The 13,758-nt window shown below is 58.3% G+C and overlaps 1 protein-coding gene across 3 annotated transcripts in view; it reads left to right on the plus strand.

Annotated features, from left to right (window-relative positions):
* PRDM16 (PR/SET domain 16) overlaps nucleotides 1-13,758 on the plus strand; it is a 266,029-nt gene that overhangs the window by 232,565 nt on the left and 19,706 nt on the right. For all 3 annotated transcript variants that reach the window (XM_087820071.1, XM_087820072.1, XM_087820073.1), the window contains exons 5-8: nucleotides 1,268-1,370; nucleotides 7,650-7,863; nucleotides 9,571-9,718; nucleotides 10,107-10,260. In XM_087820071.1, the coding sequence (XP_087676197.1) occupies nucleotides 1,268-1,370; nucleotides 7,650-7,863; nucleotides 9,571-9,718; nucleotides 10,107-10,260 (619 nt within the window). The remainder of the gene's footprint in view (nucleotides 1-1,267; nucleotides 1,371-7,649; nucleotides 7,864-9,570; nucleotides 9,719-10,106; nucleotides 10,261-13,758) is intronic.

A 13,758-nucleotide genomic window follows, 5' to 3' on the forward strand; every position in this document is an offset into this window, starting at 1 on the left:
CGACCGGGATCAAAGCGCGACCGACCCTCCCTGCGTGTTAACAACCCCCTGACTCGCTGCCCCGACCTGAGTGACAGAAGCTCAAGTCTGATTATTTAAAAAACCATGGTTCAGCCTCTGTGCAATGTTTTGGATAAAATGAGATGCAACTGGGATGCTAATAACAGTTGGTTGAATTTCTAAGTCAAGATGGCCCAGTTGCTACCTTCGTTTGAAAATCTTGCCTTTATTTTACTGACGTCCCTGAAAATAGTTGCCAAATAAAATAACTGATGAGCCCCGGGAAGGGAACGGGACCGGCGGTGGGACTTGCGCGCCTGGGCGATTGCTTTCACTGTGTGCAGTCCCGCTGTCCTGGTGTCCGGTGTCCCGGGGACAACATCAGCTTGCTCCTGTGAGGAGTGGGGGCCCCCTGCCCACATGTTGCGTGTCCCCGGTCTCTGCAGAGGACAGGGGCTCCTGGCAGGGCCTGGCAGAGACAGGCGGCCTGGTTCTCCCCCCGGAGCGGCCCCGCCATGCTGGAGTTTTCCAGACCACGGCCACCACCTCCAGGGTGGTCGGTCCTTTTCAGGAGACACATTGACCGGCTGCGGGGCTGCCCGGAGCACTGAGCCTGAACATCCTGAGACTCAGCTGCAGAGTCCACCCCCAGCCCCCCCCCCGCCTCCCCGTTTCAGGGATGTCCCCGATCGCAGGTCCCCAATGGCCACTGGAAACCGGGCTTGCTGCAGGTGCCCCCGCCCTCCACCCCCTTCAGGACGGTGTCCACGCTCATGGGAGATGCGCAGGGTCCTGGCCTACGGGGCCCCTGTCTGAGCTCATGGCCACTTTTGTGGACACCCACATTCGTTCCTGACCTGGGCGCCTGCATCAGGGCAAAGGATGTCCCCCTGACTTACACACACTGACCAAAGGAATCACCCCAGGCCCTGTGGCCGAGGCTGAGAGGCATCCTCCCTTAATGCCTCCTGCTGGGCCACTCCTTGCTCCAAACTTTGGGACAGATCCTTGTGGATTTAGTCCCCCCCCCCCATATCGGCATGCAGAAGTGATAAACAAATTAAAAGGGGCTGTGGGATTTTTGAGCATATTCTGCAGAGTTCCCAAGGGGAGCCTCTCAGGGGCTCTCAGAAGGCAGACCAACCCCCTGCCCAGCACGCGGCCCCTGAGGGCGAGGGCCGGGTGCCCTCTCCACGGCTTTCCAGACTACGGGGACGGTGACACTGACACTGACACTGACACGCTCTCTCTGTTTTCTCCTTCCCAGATTTACTATAAAGTCATCAAGGACATTGGGCCAGGGGAAGAGCTGCTGGTGCACGTGAAGGAAGGCGCCTACTCCCTGGGGACCGTCCCCTCCAGCCTGGATGGTAAGTGAGCTCCCGAGGTGGCCGGTCACTTCATCCGCGATGAGGGCCAGGCACCCCAGCCGCTGCCCACAGCCCCCCACTCTGATCCAGGGAAACACAACAGCCTCCTCTCCGCAGCCTCCCCGCCTCAGCCCCTGGCTCGCTCCTTCCTCAGGTGCTGGGAGCCCCGCCCTGGGTTCAACTTGGGACTTGCGCCGATGTGGGTGCTGGTGTTTGGTCATATTATGTCTCTCTGGTAGAGTCCCGGGGATGTTTTTAAACTGTATTATTATTAACAGCAGCAGCGTCTGCTCTCCTCAGTACTTAAAAAACAAAAACAAGGCCGTTCTGTGGCCTGGACCCGCTTGCCTCCAGAGCTCTGCGCCACGGGAGGAGTTCCCGCCTCGCTTAGGGGAGGATGGTGACACAGCTCTGTCTTTGAAACTAGCGCCCATCCGTAGCTAAAAGGAGGCCGACCCGTCGGAGAGAGAAGCTCAGGGCCAGTGTGTTTGGGAAGAGGGCGACGCGGGGCCGGGCGGGCCCTGGGGTGCGGGCTCAGCGCGTCCTGCGTTAACGCTGCGGCTGCTCCGAGCGCCGCCTCTCGCGCCGTTGCTCAGTCACTGCCCGGTAGGCCCGCTTCCCTTCCCCGTCCATCCGCCCAAGCGTGTCTCAGGGGAAGCTGGAGAAAGTCCCGGTCGCAGACCGACCAGGATTTCTGAGCAGAGTCGCTTTCCCCAGCCACCTTGGGGTGCTGCGGCCGGCCTAAGTCACAGAGAAGTGGGAGCAGTGGGTGGGGGAAGGCTGCCTGGCACGGGCGCGGGTCCGCTTACTCCCTGAGCGCCGCCTCTGAGCAGACGGAGGCTTTGCTTCGCACGAGCCCCACCGGTGAACAGAAAAGCAGCATCCCCTCCTAGCCTAGGCGTCCTCGGGGCTACTGACCCCTCAGGCTAGAGGAAGGGGGTCCTTTCTGTCTTTATTTCTCTCCCCCACAAACACACTAACAGCAAGTCTGTCCAAGGAGCCCCTCCCGTGGCATGACTGGGGGTGGCACTGGCTGGGCAGGGAGCTGGGCCCTGGAGCTACCAGGAGGCCTCCGAGAGCCCACCCAGAGTTCTCTGCCTCGATTCCTCCGCTCCACCCCGAGTCTGGCCGGCGGTCAGGAGCCAGCCTTCCTGTGGGCAGCACCGGCCGCGGCCCCAAGCTGCTCCGAAGGCAGTCACCGCAGAGGGACAGTTTCATGAGCCGGATGCCATCTGTCCTCTGCTCTGATGTTTGGTTTTCATTAGGCCATCGAGCAAAGAAAAATAAATGGCCGAGACCTGGGTTGCAAGGGGACAGTCTCATTTTCCTTAAAACAATTGTTGAAAAGACCTGTGGATCTCGAGTAAACGCGAGCCTGCGAGGTGAAGCTACTTAGCCCGGAGCATGCTTGGAGACGGAGCTCATTTGTGTAATGAAATTTCTTTTCTCCCAAGGTTTAAAAACCTCGATTCCCACTCCCCCTCCGGCCCCTGATCTTGAATAACCTAGCTCTCCTTTTACCTAATAATTTATCAGACATTTGTGGGCTAATTGCTTTCCACACATAATCGCCCGACGCCAAACATTTGACTTTTCAGACTCTTTGCTGGCGAGGCCACTCTTTCGCCCCCCAACAGCCAACCCCTCTCCCCCCAGTTAGACTCTGAATTGCACAAAAAAGAAAATGCAAAAACGTTCCTCACTAAGATAATTATCATAAAAAATCTTTTATCCCGGGCCGGCTAAATGCGGCAGCCCCTTATCGCGGCGGGAATTTGGAGTGGGCTCTTGAGCGCCTCGAGCCTCCAGGCTGGTAGATTAGCATGTAGATGCCACATAATTGCGTCCCCCTCGGTTCTGCGAGGCCATTAGGCACTGGCTTCCCTTTCTGTTATATTCCTGCTCCACCCGGAGAAGTTGCTGATGGAACTTCAGATGGACAAGCAGGGCGTGGATCTGACACACGCCGCGCTGGCTGAGCTCAGTTTGGGTGGAAGATGGAGCTTCTGCCCCGGCCACGGTTCCCCAGGCCCCCTACCCAGCTTAAAAAGAGGAAACTGCAGGGATTTTTTAAAAAACTGATTTGAGAGAGAGAGGAGGGGAGAGGTGGAGAGAGAGAGAAGCATCGATGTGAGAGAGAAACATTGACCAGTTGCCTCCCGTACGTGCCTGACCAGGGATGGAACCAGCAACCTGGGTAAATACCCTGACCAGGAATCAAACCCGAGACCCTTCGGTGCATGGACGACACTCTCACCGCAGAGCCACATAGGCTGGGTCACATGGAAGAAACAGGCCCCAGTGGGCCACCCCACTGGGCACCCGAGCTCTGGCCGGCTGGCCTGGGGCTGGACGCCCCCTGTCTAGGCCGCAGCTCCGTAGACGTGAGAGTCTAATTTTCCTCCCAGTGAGTGTGAGCAGACAGAGCCCCTTCAGGTCCTGGGTCCCAGCGACTTTTTATTTTGTGTTTACTCTTTCAATGGAGAGGGAAAAGGTTTCTCTTTCAGGAGAACTTCTTGCTCTTGGAAGAAAATAAAGAAAATTATTTCCATTCAAACATGCTTTTCTTTTGAGAAAGGCTTGACGTTATTAACTCTTTCCCCTCTCTCTCCAAAGAAAGGGCAAGAGGATGCAGTGTATTGTTTGTAAGGTATGAGACTGACACAGTGCAAGGCGATGAGATACAATGTAACAAATACAGCGTAGAACAATGCAGTGCAACAATACAGTATGACAGGGCGCAATGTAACAACGCACTTAGTATTTCAGTGAAACAGTTGCTTGTGCTGGGAAAGCGAAAGCCACGTGGGCTGTGGGCACGCCCCGCCCCCGGCCAGCGCAGCCCAGGCGTGCCCCCGACGCCAGCCTTACCTGCATGGGAGGCAGTGGGACCCTGTCCACACCGCAGCGCCGGTGGGCGAGGCTTAGATGTGTCCCCTTCCCCGCTGTCTTTCGATCGGGACAAGCTCTGGTCCACAGTGGGCTGGGAAGCGGCGAAGGAGGGTGACTGTCACGGCCGTCGCTGGGCCCATCACCTCCAGGCTCCCTCCAATGCCGTCAGACGGAGAATCAGGCCGAGTTTTCATGTTAAATCCAAATTCCGGATCAAACGTGGGAAAAGCAGTTGGTCCAAGTTGGGTGGGTGGGGCTGACGTTCCTTCTTTGTTTTCAAATGGTAACTTCAGTGATTGCTCTTAGCCCAGTGCAGCGAGTCAAAGGCGAGCGGGCATTTCCAGCGGCGTCGTGACGCTGGTGGGAGGGCCGGTCGCCGCCCCACCCAGCCAGGATGCCCGAGGGAACCCGCAGAGCAGCTTTGTGGGCCTGAGCTTCCGGCTCGGTCCTGAAACGGTGCCTCGGCGCTCAGATGCGCAGGAGCTGACAGTTCTAAAGGAAGGGAGGCTGCGGGGGTGACGGTGTGCCCCAGACTCGCACGCCACGTGCTGTGTGTGTCCCACGGCCTCGTGGGAAGTGGGGACTCCGCCCCCCGCTTTCAGGGTGCCGAACATGGCAAAGGCCGCAGTTACATGGCTCTGTCACTTTGCTGGGTCCCTGGGTAAGCTAGTCTCTCTCAGCCTCAGTCTACCCGTTGGAAAGCAGGCACAAGTATAGTCCCCAGGAGGGTGCTTGTGGACGGATCTGAGGTTCAGATGCGTGAACGTCGAACGTCCTTGGGCCTGTGCCTGCCACGTGGAGGCGCCCACCCCTCGGCGTCGGTGATGTTATCCGTGTTATTTTCACAGATGTTTTTCTTGAAAATAACTGGCACGCCGGAATTCTGGTTTTTTTAAAAATATGTTTGTATTGGGGTTTAGGCAGAGAGGAAGGGGGAAAGAGAGAGATAAAGACATTGATGAGAGAATCATTTATCGGCTGCCTCCCGCACGCCCCTACCTGGGGATCAAGCCCTAAACCTGGGCACGTGCCCTGACCAGGAGTCGAGCCGAGACCTCTTGGCTCATGGGTCAGTGCTCAACCACCGAGCCACACCAGCCAGGCCAGAATTCTGCTTTAAAGGCGGCACTTCGTAGACTCTCAGGGTGACCCCTTTGTAAATGGGCCTCATCCTGCCCATCTCCTCCCCTGTGTTCCGTGGTTGGGCTTCCACCTGGCACCTGAGGACCAGCCCCGGGCCTAGAGGGGCTTTGCTTTAGACCTTTCTCTTGACTCCAGTCAGCCACGGGCCCCACCGCCCCGGTCCCTCTGCCCAGGTAGCTGCTCTGCTGTCCGTGGGAGTATCATGTCTGTCCTTTCGGCCACTGTGTTTGCAGACGCTTGCTCCTAGGTCACAGGCACAGCCACCCTCCCTGTCTCCTCCATCCAGGTCTCTGTATGGACCACTGGCCTGCTTGCCTCCTCCCAGTCTACTTGACAGCTCAGCGTGTGTCTGGGATAAGTTCCAGGGCGGTTGGTCCGGAGACATTTGGGCCAGAGCCTCCCAAGGCCCCTGCCCCCACAGCCCAGAGCGGGGCCGGCTGTTGTAACGCGATTCCTGGCAGTAGGACTGCCTGGCCTGCCCCAGACGCATGCATCCTGCATCCCGTAGTTCCCAGGGCTCCTCTCAGCAGGCAGCCCTTCCCCTGTCACCCACGTACCTGCCTCTGTGTGACAACGTGAACAGAAGTCACATGGGGCAAGGTGGTGCCTGGGGTTCCGAGGGTGTTTGCCAGTGCCAGGGCTCAGAGGGGCATCTCAGAGCCAGCTCCTGCAGGCGTCTTCCCTTGGACATCAGCAGGGGAGGGTCCAAGTGCCCACCAGTGGGGATGCCCTCCAATGCCTCCACCCTACGCTCAAAAGCGTTTGGTCACGAGGAGGTGGCCCACCCTCTCCCCAGGCCACCCCCATCCACATTGCCCAGGCTGCACAGCTGCTCACCTCTCCTCACACTCAGAGATGCCTCTAGTGGTCTCCCTGACACTAGGAGGGGGAAGGAGGGCCCCCCTCCTGCTGGCCCCCATGTCCCTTCCTCCTTGACTTCTGCACCCCTGAAGGTCAGGCCCTTTGGGCAGCACCCAGCAAGGTGATAAGGCTCTGGTGCCAGCCCTGGGGTCCTTGTGCATGTGCATACACACTCAAACATGTGCATGCCTGCACACAAAGGCACATTCACACATCAATACATGTGCACATGCCCATACACAACTGCACACATTTACACAGACACACAAATGCACATATATACGTATTCTCACACAGATGTGCACACATTCACATTTACACATGCACAGAAACACACACTCAACACACAGCACACAGTCAACCGTGCACACAAATGTCCACACTTAACATGCACACACAACGCAGTATACACATGTGCATAGAAACATACTCATGCCCAGGCACACACACACACATGCATGCAGGGCGAAGATATGCAGACACACAAATCTTCACACACGCAACCACATACAAAAGCACATGTGCACACTCACACCTGTGCACACATGCGCATGAATGCAGCTGTACACCAGCACAAACATGAGTGGAGATGCACAAAAATGCGGAGATGTGGATGGATGCCAATAAGTGTGAACATTCACACGCGTGCCCCTGCATTCTCACACAGCCACATGCCTGTGCACACATCACACACACACGGCCACACACCCTGCACAGGGAGCCACGTGCATGCACACACTGCTCACAAGCACACCCACGCGATGCATCTGTGCAGAGCGCTTACTGCTCGTGCTCTCCCTCCAGCCCTGTGTGGGATGCAGGGTCCGCCTCGGGTTGGGAGGGGACCCGCGCTGTGCAGAAGCTGCTGTCAGGGGGCCGCTGGGTAGAGGGGGGAGGCTGGATGAACCGGAGGTCGCCCCCCCAGGAAATTGACAGCTCTGGGCTGATTGTTTGGCTTGGCACGCCGGTCAGGATGCCGCCTCGTAAACTTCATAATAGCTGCCCCTCTTTTAATTTGTTTGACCTTGACGACGATAATTTATGACATGCATTAGAGCTCTGTCATCTTTTTTCTCCTAATTCATAAACAAAGCACTTGGCCTGCTTCCTTCTTCGCTCCCGAGCACGGGCTTCTCAAGCCCACAGGGGCCTCCTGAGGCTCGGGGCCCAGCGCCTCTCAGTGCTTCCCAGATGCAGACACAGGTCCCTGTGATCTCCAGGTCCCCGGGGCAGCCACTCCCAGGTCCGGGGTGAGGGCAGGAAGGAAGCAGGAGCGGGAACGGTGAGCGTGGGACAGGCTCGCAGCCTTCCTGCGCCCTCCTGGCAGGCCCTGGGGCAGGTCTTGGGACCCCCCCCCCAACTCCTGACCCCTCTCTCTTGCAGAGGAGCCCACATTCCGCTGTGACGTGTGCGACGAACTCTTCCCGTCTAAGCTGGACCTGCGGCGACACAAGAAATACGCGTGCGGCTCGGTGGGGGCCGCCCTCTACGAGGGCCTGGGCGACGCGCTCAAGCCCAAGGGCCTGGGCAGCGGGGGCAGCGACGGGCAGGCCCACGAGTGCAAGGACTGCGAGCGGCTGTTCCCCAACAAATACAGGTGCTGCCGCCCCCCCCCTCCCCACCCCCCCAGGAGCCAGCCAAGGGCAGCGGGGTCAGTGGCCCTTGGAGCACAGAGGGGGCCCTGACAGTTCAAGGGCTGCAGAGACAGGTGCAGATGAGGGTCCCCTCCTGGCACAGCCAGGGCAGGTACCCTGGCCCAGGCATCTGACATTGAGACAGAGCAGCCCACGAGCTGGCAGTTGGAGGCCACCAGTGTTCCCGGCTCTGACGTGAAGCCCAGGTCTGTGGTCCGAGTCCCCCCCCACCTCTGGAAGAGTCCCTTGTAGCCCAGTTGAGACAGCGCTGGCCCCATCGCTCTGAATCAGGGCTGAGCTGTGCAGACAGGTGTGAAGGAAGCTAAGACACGCGGGCCAGGCCCCAGGACATGCGGGGGTCAGGCTCCAGGGCCGCTTCTGTAGAAATGCCCAAGACCAAAGTGTAGACAGCCAGGCCCCACTCCCCAGGGCCTGGTGGAGGGGCCTGACCATCTGGACACACACACAACTTCTTAGACAGTGGCCAGGAGTGAGAAGAAGCTGCCCAGGTGCCAGCTTCTGCTCCCCACGGGCAGCACCCACTGTCCCAGGGACATCACAGGAAAGGACACAGGGCACCGGGCCAGACCATGACACTGGACACCATCAACCTGGCCATCCCCTGCCCCGAGCCATGCAAGAGTCAGGCAAGGGGCCCTGAGGACCCCTGTGAAAGATGGGCCTCCTGGGGTCCCGCGAAGGGCAAGCCGGGTCATGTGGTCCCCATGCTCCAGGGAACCAAGAGGCCTTTTCCAGCACGGGCCTCTGCTCTCACCTAGGAGAATTTCCCCCCGGACGGACTCGCAAAGTCAGAGCAGCCCCATCAGGCCACTAACTGGCTGTAGAATTGTGGGGGACCGACCGCCATCCCTCCCCGGCTCCCCAGGGGTGGGAAACCCTCCACCCTGAGCAGATGACAGAAAATGAGCATTTGGGCAAATCCCGGCTGAGGCCCTGGGCGGTCAGCGTGCTGGAGAGGGTCCGTGTTTCCTTTACATAAACACATAAATCACAATTAGCAACAGGGAAAGGAATACAGTCTGCCGGGTGCCGAGCCCAGGCATTTCTGGTCGGAACGGATGGCTGGCCCCGTAATTAACGGGCTGTGATGTATTGCTGCTTCGCTCATGAAGATTAACGGGCGTACCTGGGACAGGAGAGGCAGGGCGTCCCCCGAGAGGGCGTGGAGCCGCTTGCTCATCCGGGCCCGGCCCTCGGAGCAGCTGTGCGCCACCCTCCCCATCCCGGGGAGACCCAGCCCTGCCGGCCACCGCCCGTGTGTGCATGGCAGGCGGGCAAGCACCCTCAGGCCACTCGGAGGGTGGCCTTGGCTCTCCTGTGCCCCTCTCCCACGCTGGGGCTCATGGCAGTGTTGACAGCTCTGGACTCCTTTTTCTCAGGCCCAGGGTTAACCTCAAGGTTAAGATTGTCCAGAAGAGAGGCCAGGAAGTGTGGGCTGGGGCCCCGGGGGGTGGTTTTGGATAAGGGCCATCTCTGCCCTTCATCTGTTGAGCTGTCCAGAGCAGGGTGGACAGCAGTGCGCCACGCCTCACTCTGATCGCTGAGCAGGGAGCGGGGGACGAGAGAAGCCAGGCAGGGTGGAGGGACATCCCCCGCTAGGCAGTGGGTGGCAGGCGGGCCTTGCAGTGACCTCTGTCCTCTCGGCACAGCTTGGAACAGCACATGGTCGTCCACACAGAGGAGCGAGAGTACAAGTGTGACCAGTGTCCCAAGGCCTTCAACTGGAAGTCCAACCTCATTCGCCACCAGATGTCCCACGACAGCGGCAAGCGCTTCGAATGTGAAAACTGCGTGAAGGTAACATGCCCATGGGCGCCCACCGCCCCCACCTGAGAGCAAGTCTCCGGGAAGGCTGGTGACATGGCTGGGAGGTGACAGAGCCAAGGGAGACAGACCCGGTCTCTCAATGTGGAAGGAGGGGCTGGCGGGCAAGCCTCCCAACCCTGGGCCTGCATGTGTCCCCTCTGAGCTCCTCTTTGCGCATCCTCATGACCACAGAACTCTCTGGAATTATTAAGGAGACAGAAGCCAGGGAAGCCTGAACAGCTCTCCCCAGGCACCCGGGGGTCACCACTACAGCAGAGGTCCCAGCAGGCTCGGTGCAGGGGACAGAGTTGTAAGGGAGACCCGTCCAGCAGCCAGAACGGGGTGGACGGGGCTCTAGTGACAGCATCTGTCTCCCCAGGTGTTCACGGACCCCAGCAACCTGCAGCGGCACATCCGCTCCCAGCACGTGGGCGCGCGGGCTCACGCCTGCCCGGACTGCGGGAAGACGTTCGCCACGTCCTCCGGCCTCAAGCAGCACAAACACATCCACAGCACCGTCAAACCTTTCATATGTGAGTCGTCCCCCTGCCGGGCCGCACAGGGGGACCTTCGGGGGCTTTGAGGACCAGGCCATGGCAGGAGGTCCCCAGGTGCTCCCCCATGGGCCAAACCCCCTTTTGTCCAGAAGAGTGCAGGATTAGGAGGCTCCGAAGTGCCAGGAGGGCACCCAGGTGGGCACTGCTCCTGTCAGTGCAGTGGGAGCCCACGACAGCCTGTGGGAGAGTCACTCTAGCAGAGGGAGTGAGCAGAGGGGACAGCTGCGGAGAGGTGGGGACAGCAACTCTAGCAGAGGCCTTGAGGCCAGGTGTGTTGGGTAGCGAGTGATGGGGGTTTGATAGGAGAGGAGTCAGAGGTCACAAAGGGCCAGGTCCCAGGGACCTTATAGGCCAGCCCAGGGAAGTGACCCTAAAGGATCCTCTCTGCCTAACAATACAGTGAACAATCATTGCACACAACATAGTGCTGAGTCACCATCACACCAGATTGAGCTGAGTCACCATTCACACCAGATTGTGCTGACTCACCTTTCACGCTGACATTGTGCTGAGTCACCATTCACACTGGCAGATTGTGCTGAGTCACCATTCACACTGGCAGATTGTGCTGAGTCGTCATTCGCACAGTATTGTGATGACTCACTGTTCATCCCAGATTGAGCTGAGTCACCATTCCCACCAAATAGTGCTGAGTCACCATTCACACAGTATTGTGCTGACATCACCATTCACACCAGCATTGTGCCGAGTCACCATTCACACCAGCATTATACCGAGTCACCATTCACACCAGCATTGTGCCGAGTCACCATTCACACCAGCATTATACCGAGTCACCATTCACACCAGCATTGTGCCGAGTCACCATTCACACCAGCATTATACCGAGTCACCATTCACACCAGCATTGTGCCGAGTCACCATTCACACCCATTATCTCACCGGATCCTTATAAAATCCTAGGTTGCAGGGCCTGTACTCTCTCTAATGACTGAGAAGGAAATCGAGGCTTTAAGACATTAAGGGGTCAGGTGCTCAAGGCACCACTGCCAAACCCTGATTCCAGTTCAAGGGGTCTGGCTCCTGACCCCAGGCTGGGTGGCCTGGAACTTCTCAGGCTCCGTTAGATCACTGCCAGGAGGGGTGACTCTGGGAGCGTGGGGAGTTGGGGTCAGGATGTTCTCGCAAGTGTGGGGGTTGTTCAGTGGGGAGGTGGGGGTGAATGTGTGTGTGTGCGCAAGTGCATGTGTGGGTGTCGGGGGAAGGTGTGAGCATATGCAGGTGTGGGAGTGGGTGGTGTATATGGGTGTGGGAGGGTGCACGTGGGTGTGAGTGAACATATCCACACACTCAAGAAAAAGAAACTGCTGACAGGTGAGAATGGGCCAGGCCCCTCTGCCTCCTGGCAGGGCCCAGGGTCACCCCCCATGAGGTGCTGGTCCCCATATCCAGGGCCTCTCTCAGCCCCTGCAGGCAGCCACCGCCCCTTTGCCGGCTGTGACAGCTGCTGGCCATCCCAGGTCCAGGACCTGAATCCAGGACCTCGGTCTCCTAGAGACCTTTCTACAGCCCCAACATCTATTCAGGCCCCTCCACCGTGGGAGCAGGTGGTGGGGCCCAGCAGGCCAGGCTCCCAAGCCCAGGCACCTTTCCAACCTCAGAGTGACAGCAGCCACTAAGGAGGCACTGACAGAACCCCTCCAGGGTCAGGGACACGGTGACGTGTCACTTGTTTTGTCCAGCCAGGCCTGAGCTGAGAGCAGCCTCTCTCTCCCTCCCCCGAGGGCCAGGCAGGGGACCTGAGGATATTTATAGACGGTCCCGTGCCTCCCAGAGGGGCTGATTTGATTCAATGAGGCAGCACTCTCCCCCCTCAGCCTTGAAAATGCCTCGCCATGCCAGGCGACCGGGAAGGCCGAGCGGCTAATATAAATAGATACCATGATTAAAGGACACGGTAATCTCAGGGCTGAAGCTCCCGCTAGAATAGCATGACATCAGGCTGGCGAGGACTGATGGGGAGCGAGAAACACGCGGAAATCATTGTTTCCACCAGGGCTACATTGAGGACGAAAATTGTCCTGCAGAGAGAGCCACATGCGGGGGGGGAAGGGGGTGCGTGTGTGTATGCGCAGGCGTGTGTGTGTGTGTGTGTGTGTGTGTGTGTGTGTGTGTGTCCCTCCTGCTGCTAGAAAAACAGAAGAAAGAAAAGCTGGTGATTCGCTGACCCTCAGCTCACAGGCCATCGGGAAATGGCTGAGTCGGGGTCCCCTGGGCCTCTGGGTCCTGGTGCTGGCTGGCACTGCCCTCTCCTGTTAAGAGCACAGACTGGCATCTGCCTCTGTATCCCAATTTGGGGAGGTTCCGCTTTCCTCTGACATGGACCCAGCCCCTCTCTGCATGGCCCTGCTAGGGATTCACCCCTACCTTCAGGCCACCCCCAAACAGTGACCACACAGCCCAGACTCCCCAACCAAGAACTCCTGAGCGGAATGACCACCTGGGCCGCCCTCTCCTGGTGCAGATCCCAGGGCCTGGGGCAGAGGAGAGGACAGGGACGCTGGGGACATTTTAAGCTTTGGAAATAGGAGATCTGATGTGGTTGGTGGTCAGGGTTCCTCCTACACTGTGGGGCAGGACACTGACATGGACAGGAACGGGTGGGTGTCCTGGGCAAGCCCATGTGGTGGCAGACACGGCTGCCTGCATGACTTTGCCCACCTGAGTGATTCGGAAGACCTCAGCCCACACATTACAGACACTCCCAGGAAGGGAGTGTGAGCAGTGGTCCCCCATTTTCCAAAGAGCCAGCTGAGGCCTCTCCGAGCTGCACGGGGGCCAACAGGAAGGCACAAGTGGTCTTGTCAGTTCATGCTGGTGACCAGAAGCCAGCCCTAGAATAGTATGTACATGTACAGGTGTATATGTGCACACATATAGGTAGGCACACTCAGGCATGTGCACACATATACACATGCAAAACACTGTACACATGAACACATGTGGCACATGCACGTGCAACAGGTGTGCACTCACGTGCATGTGAAAGGTGTATGTATGCGTATACGTGTGTGCGCACACATACACTTATGTGCATGTGAATAGCACATGCCATGCACACATTCGTGACATGCATGTGTCTGTGTGCACACGTGTGCATGTGTGTGCGTACATGCCTGCACATGTTCTCACACGAAGACACAGTTGCACATACAGTCATGCACATGCACGACACACACACGTCTATGCACAACATGGGCACGTGCATGTGTGCATGTGTACTTATATGCACACATGTGCCTACATGTACACATTCTCACATGAACATGTGCACAACCACACGTTTGCACACACATGCAGGCGTGCACACATAGGGACACACATGCACACACACACACACACATGCTCACATGACACAAGCGCAGGCTGCTCCAATCACCAGGGCCAGAAGCACCCCTCCCCCCCACCCGGAGGTTTCCCGGTAATTTCATAGCGTGTTCGCCTGCTTTCTGC

The sequence above is a fragment of the Miniopterus natalensis genome, chromosome 9 (assembly GCF_054644295.1).
Source record: "Miniopterus natalensis isolate mMinNat1 chromosome 9, mMinNat1.hap1, whole genome shotgun sequence".
In the NCBI taxonomy this organism is placed as follows: Eukaryota; Metazoa; Chordata; class Mammalia; order Chiroptera; family Miniopteridae; genus Miniopterus; species Miniopterus natalensis.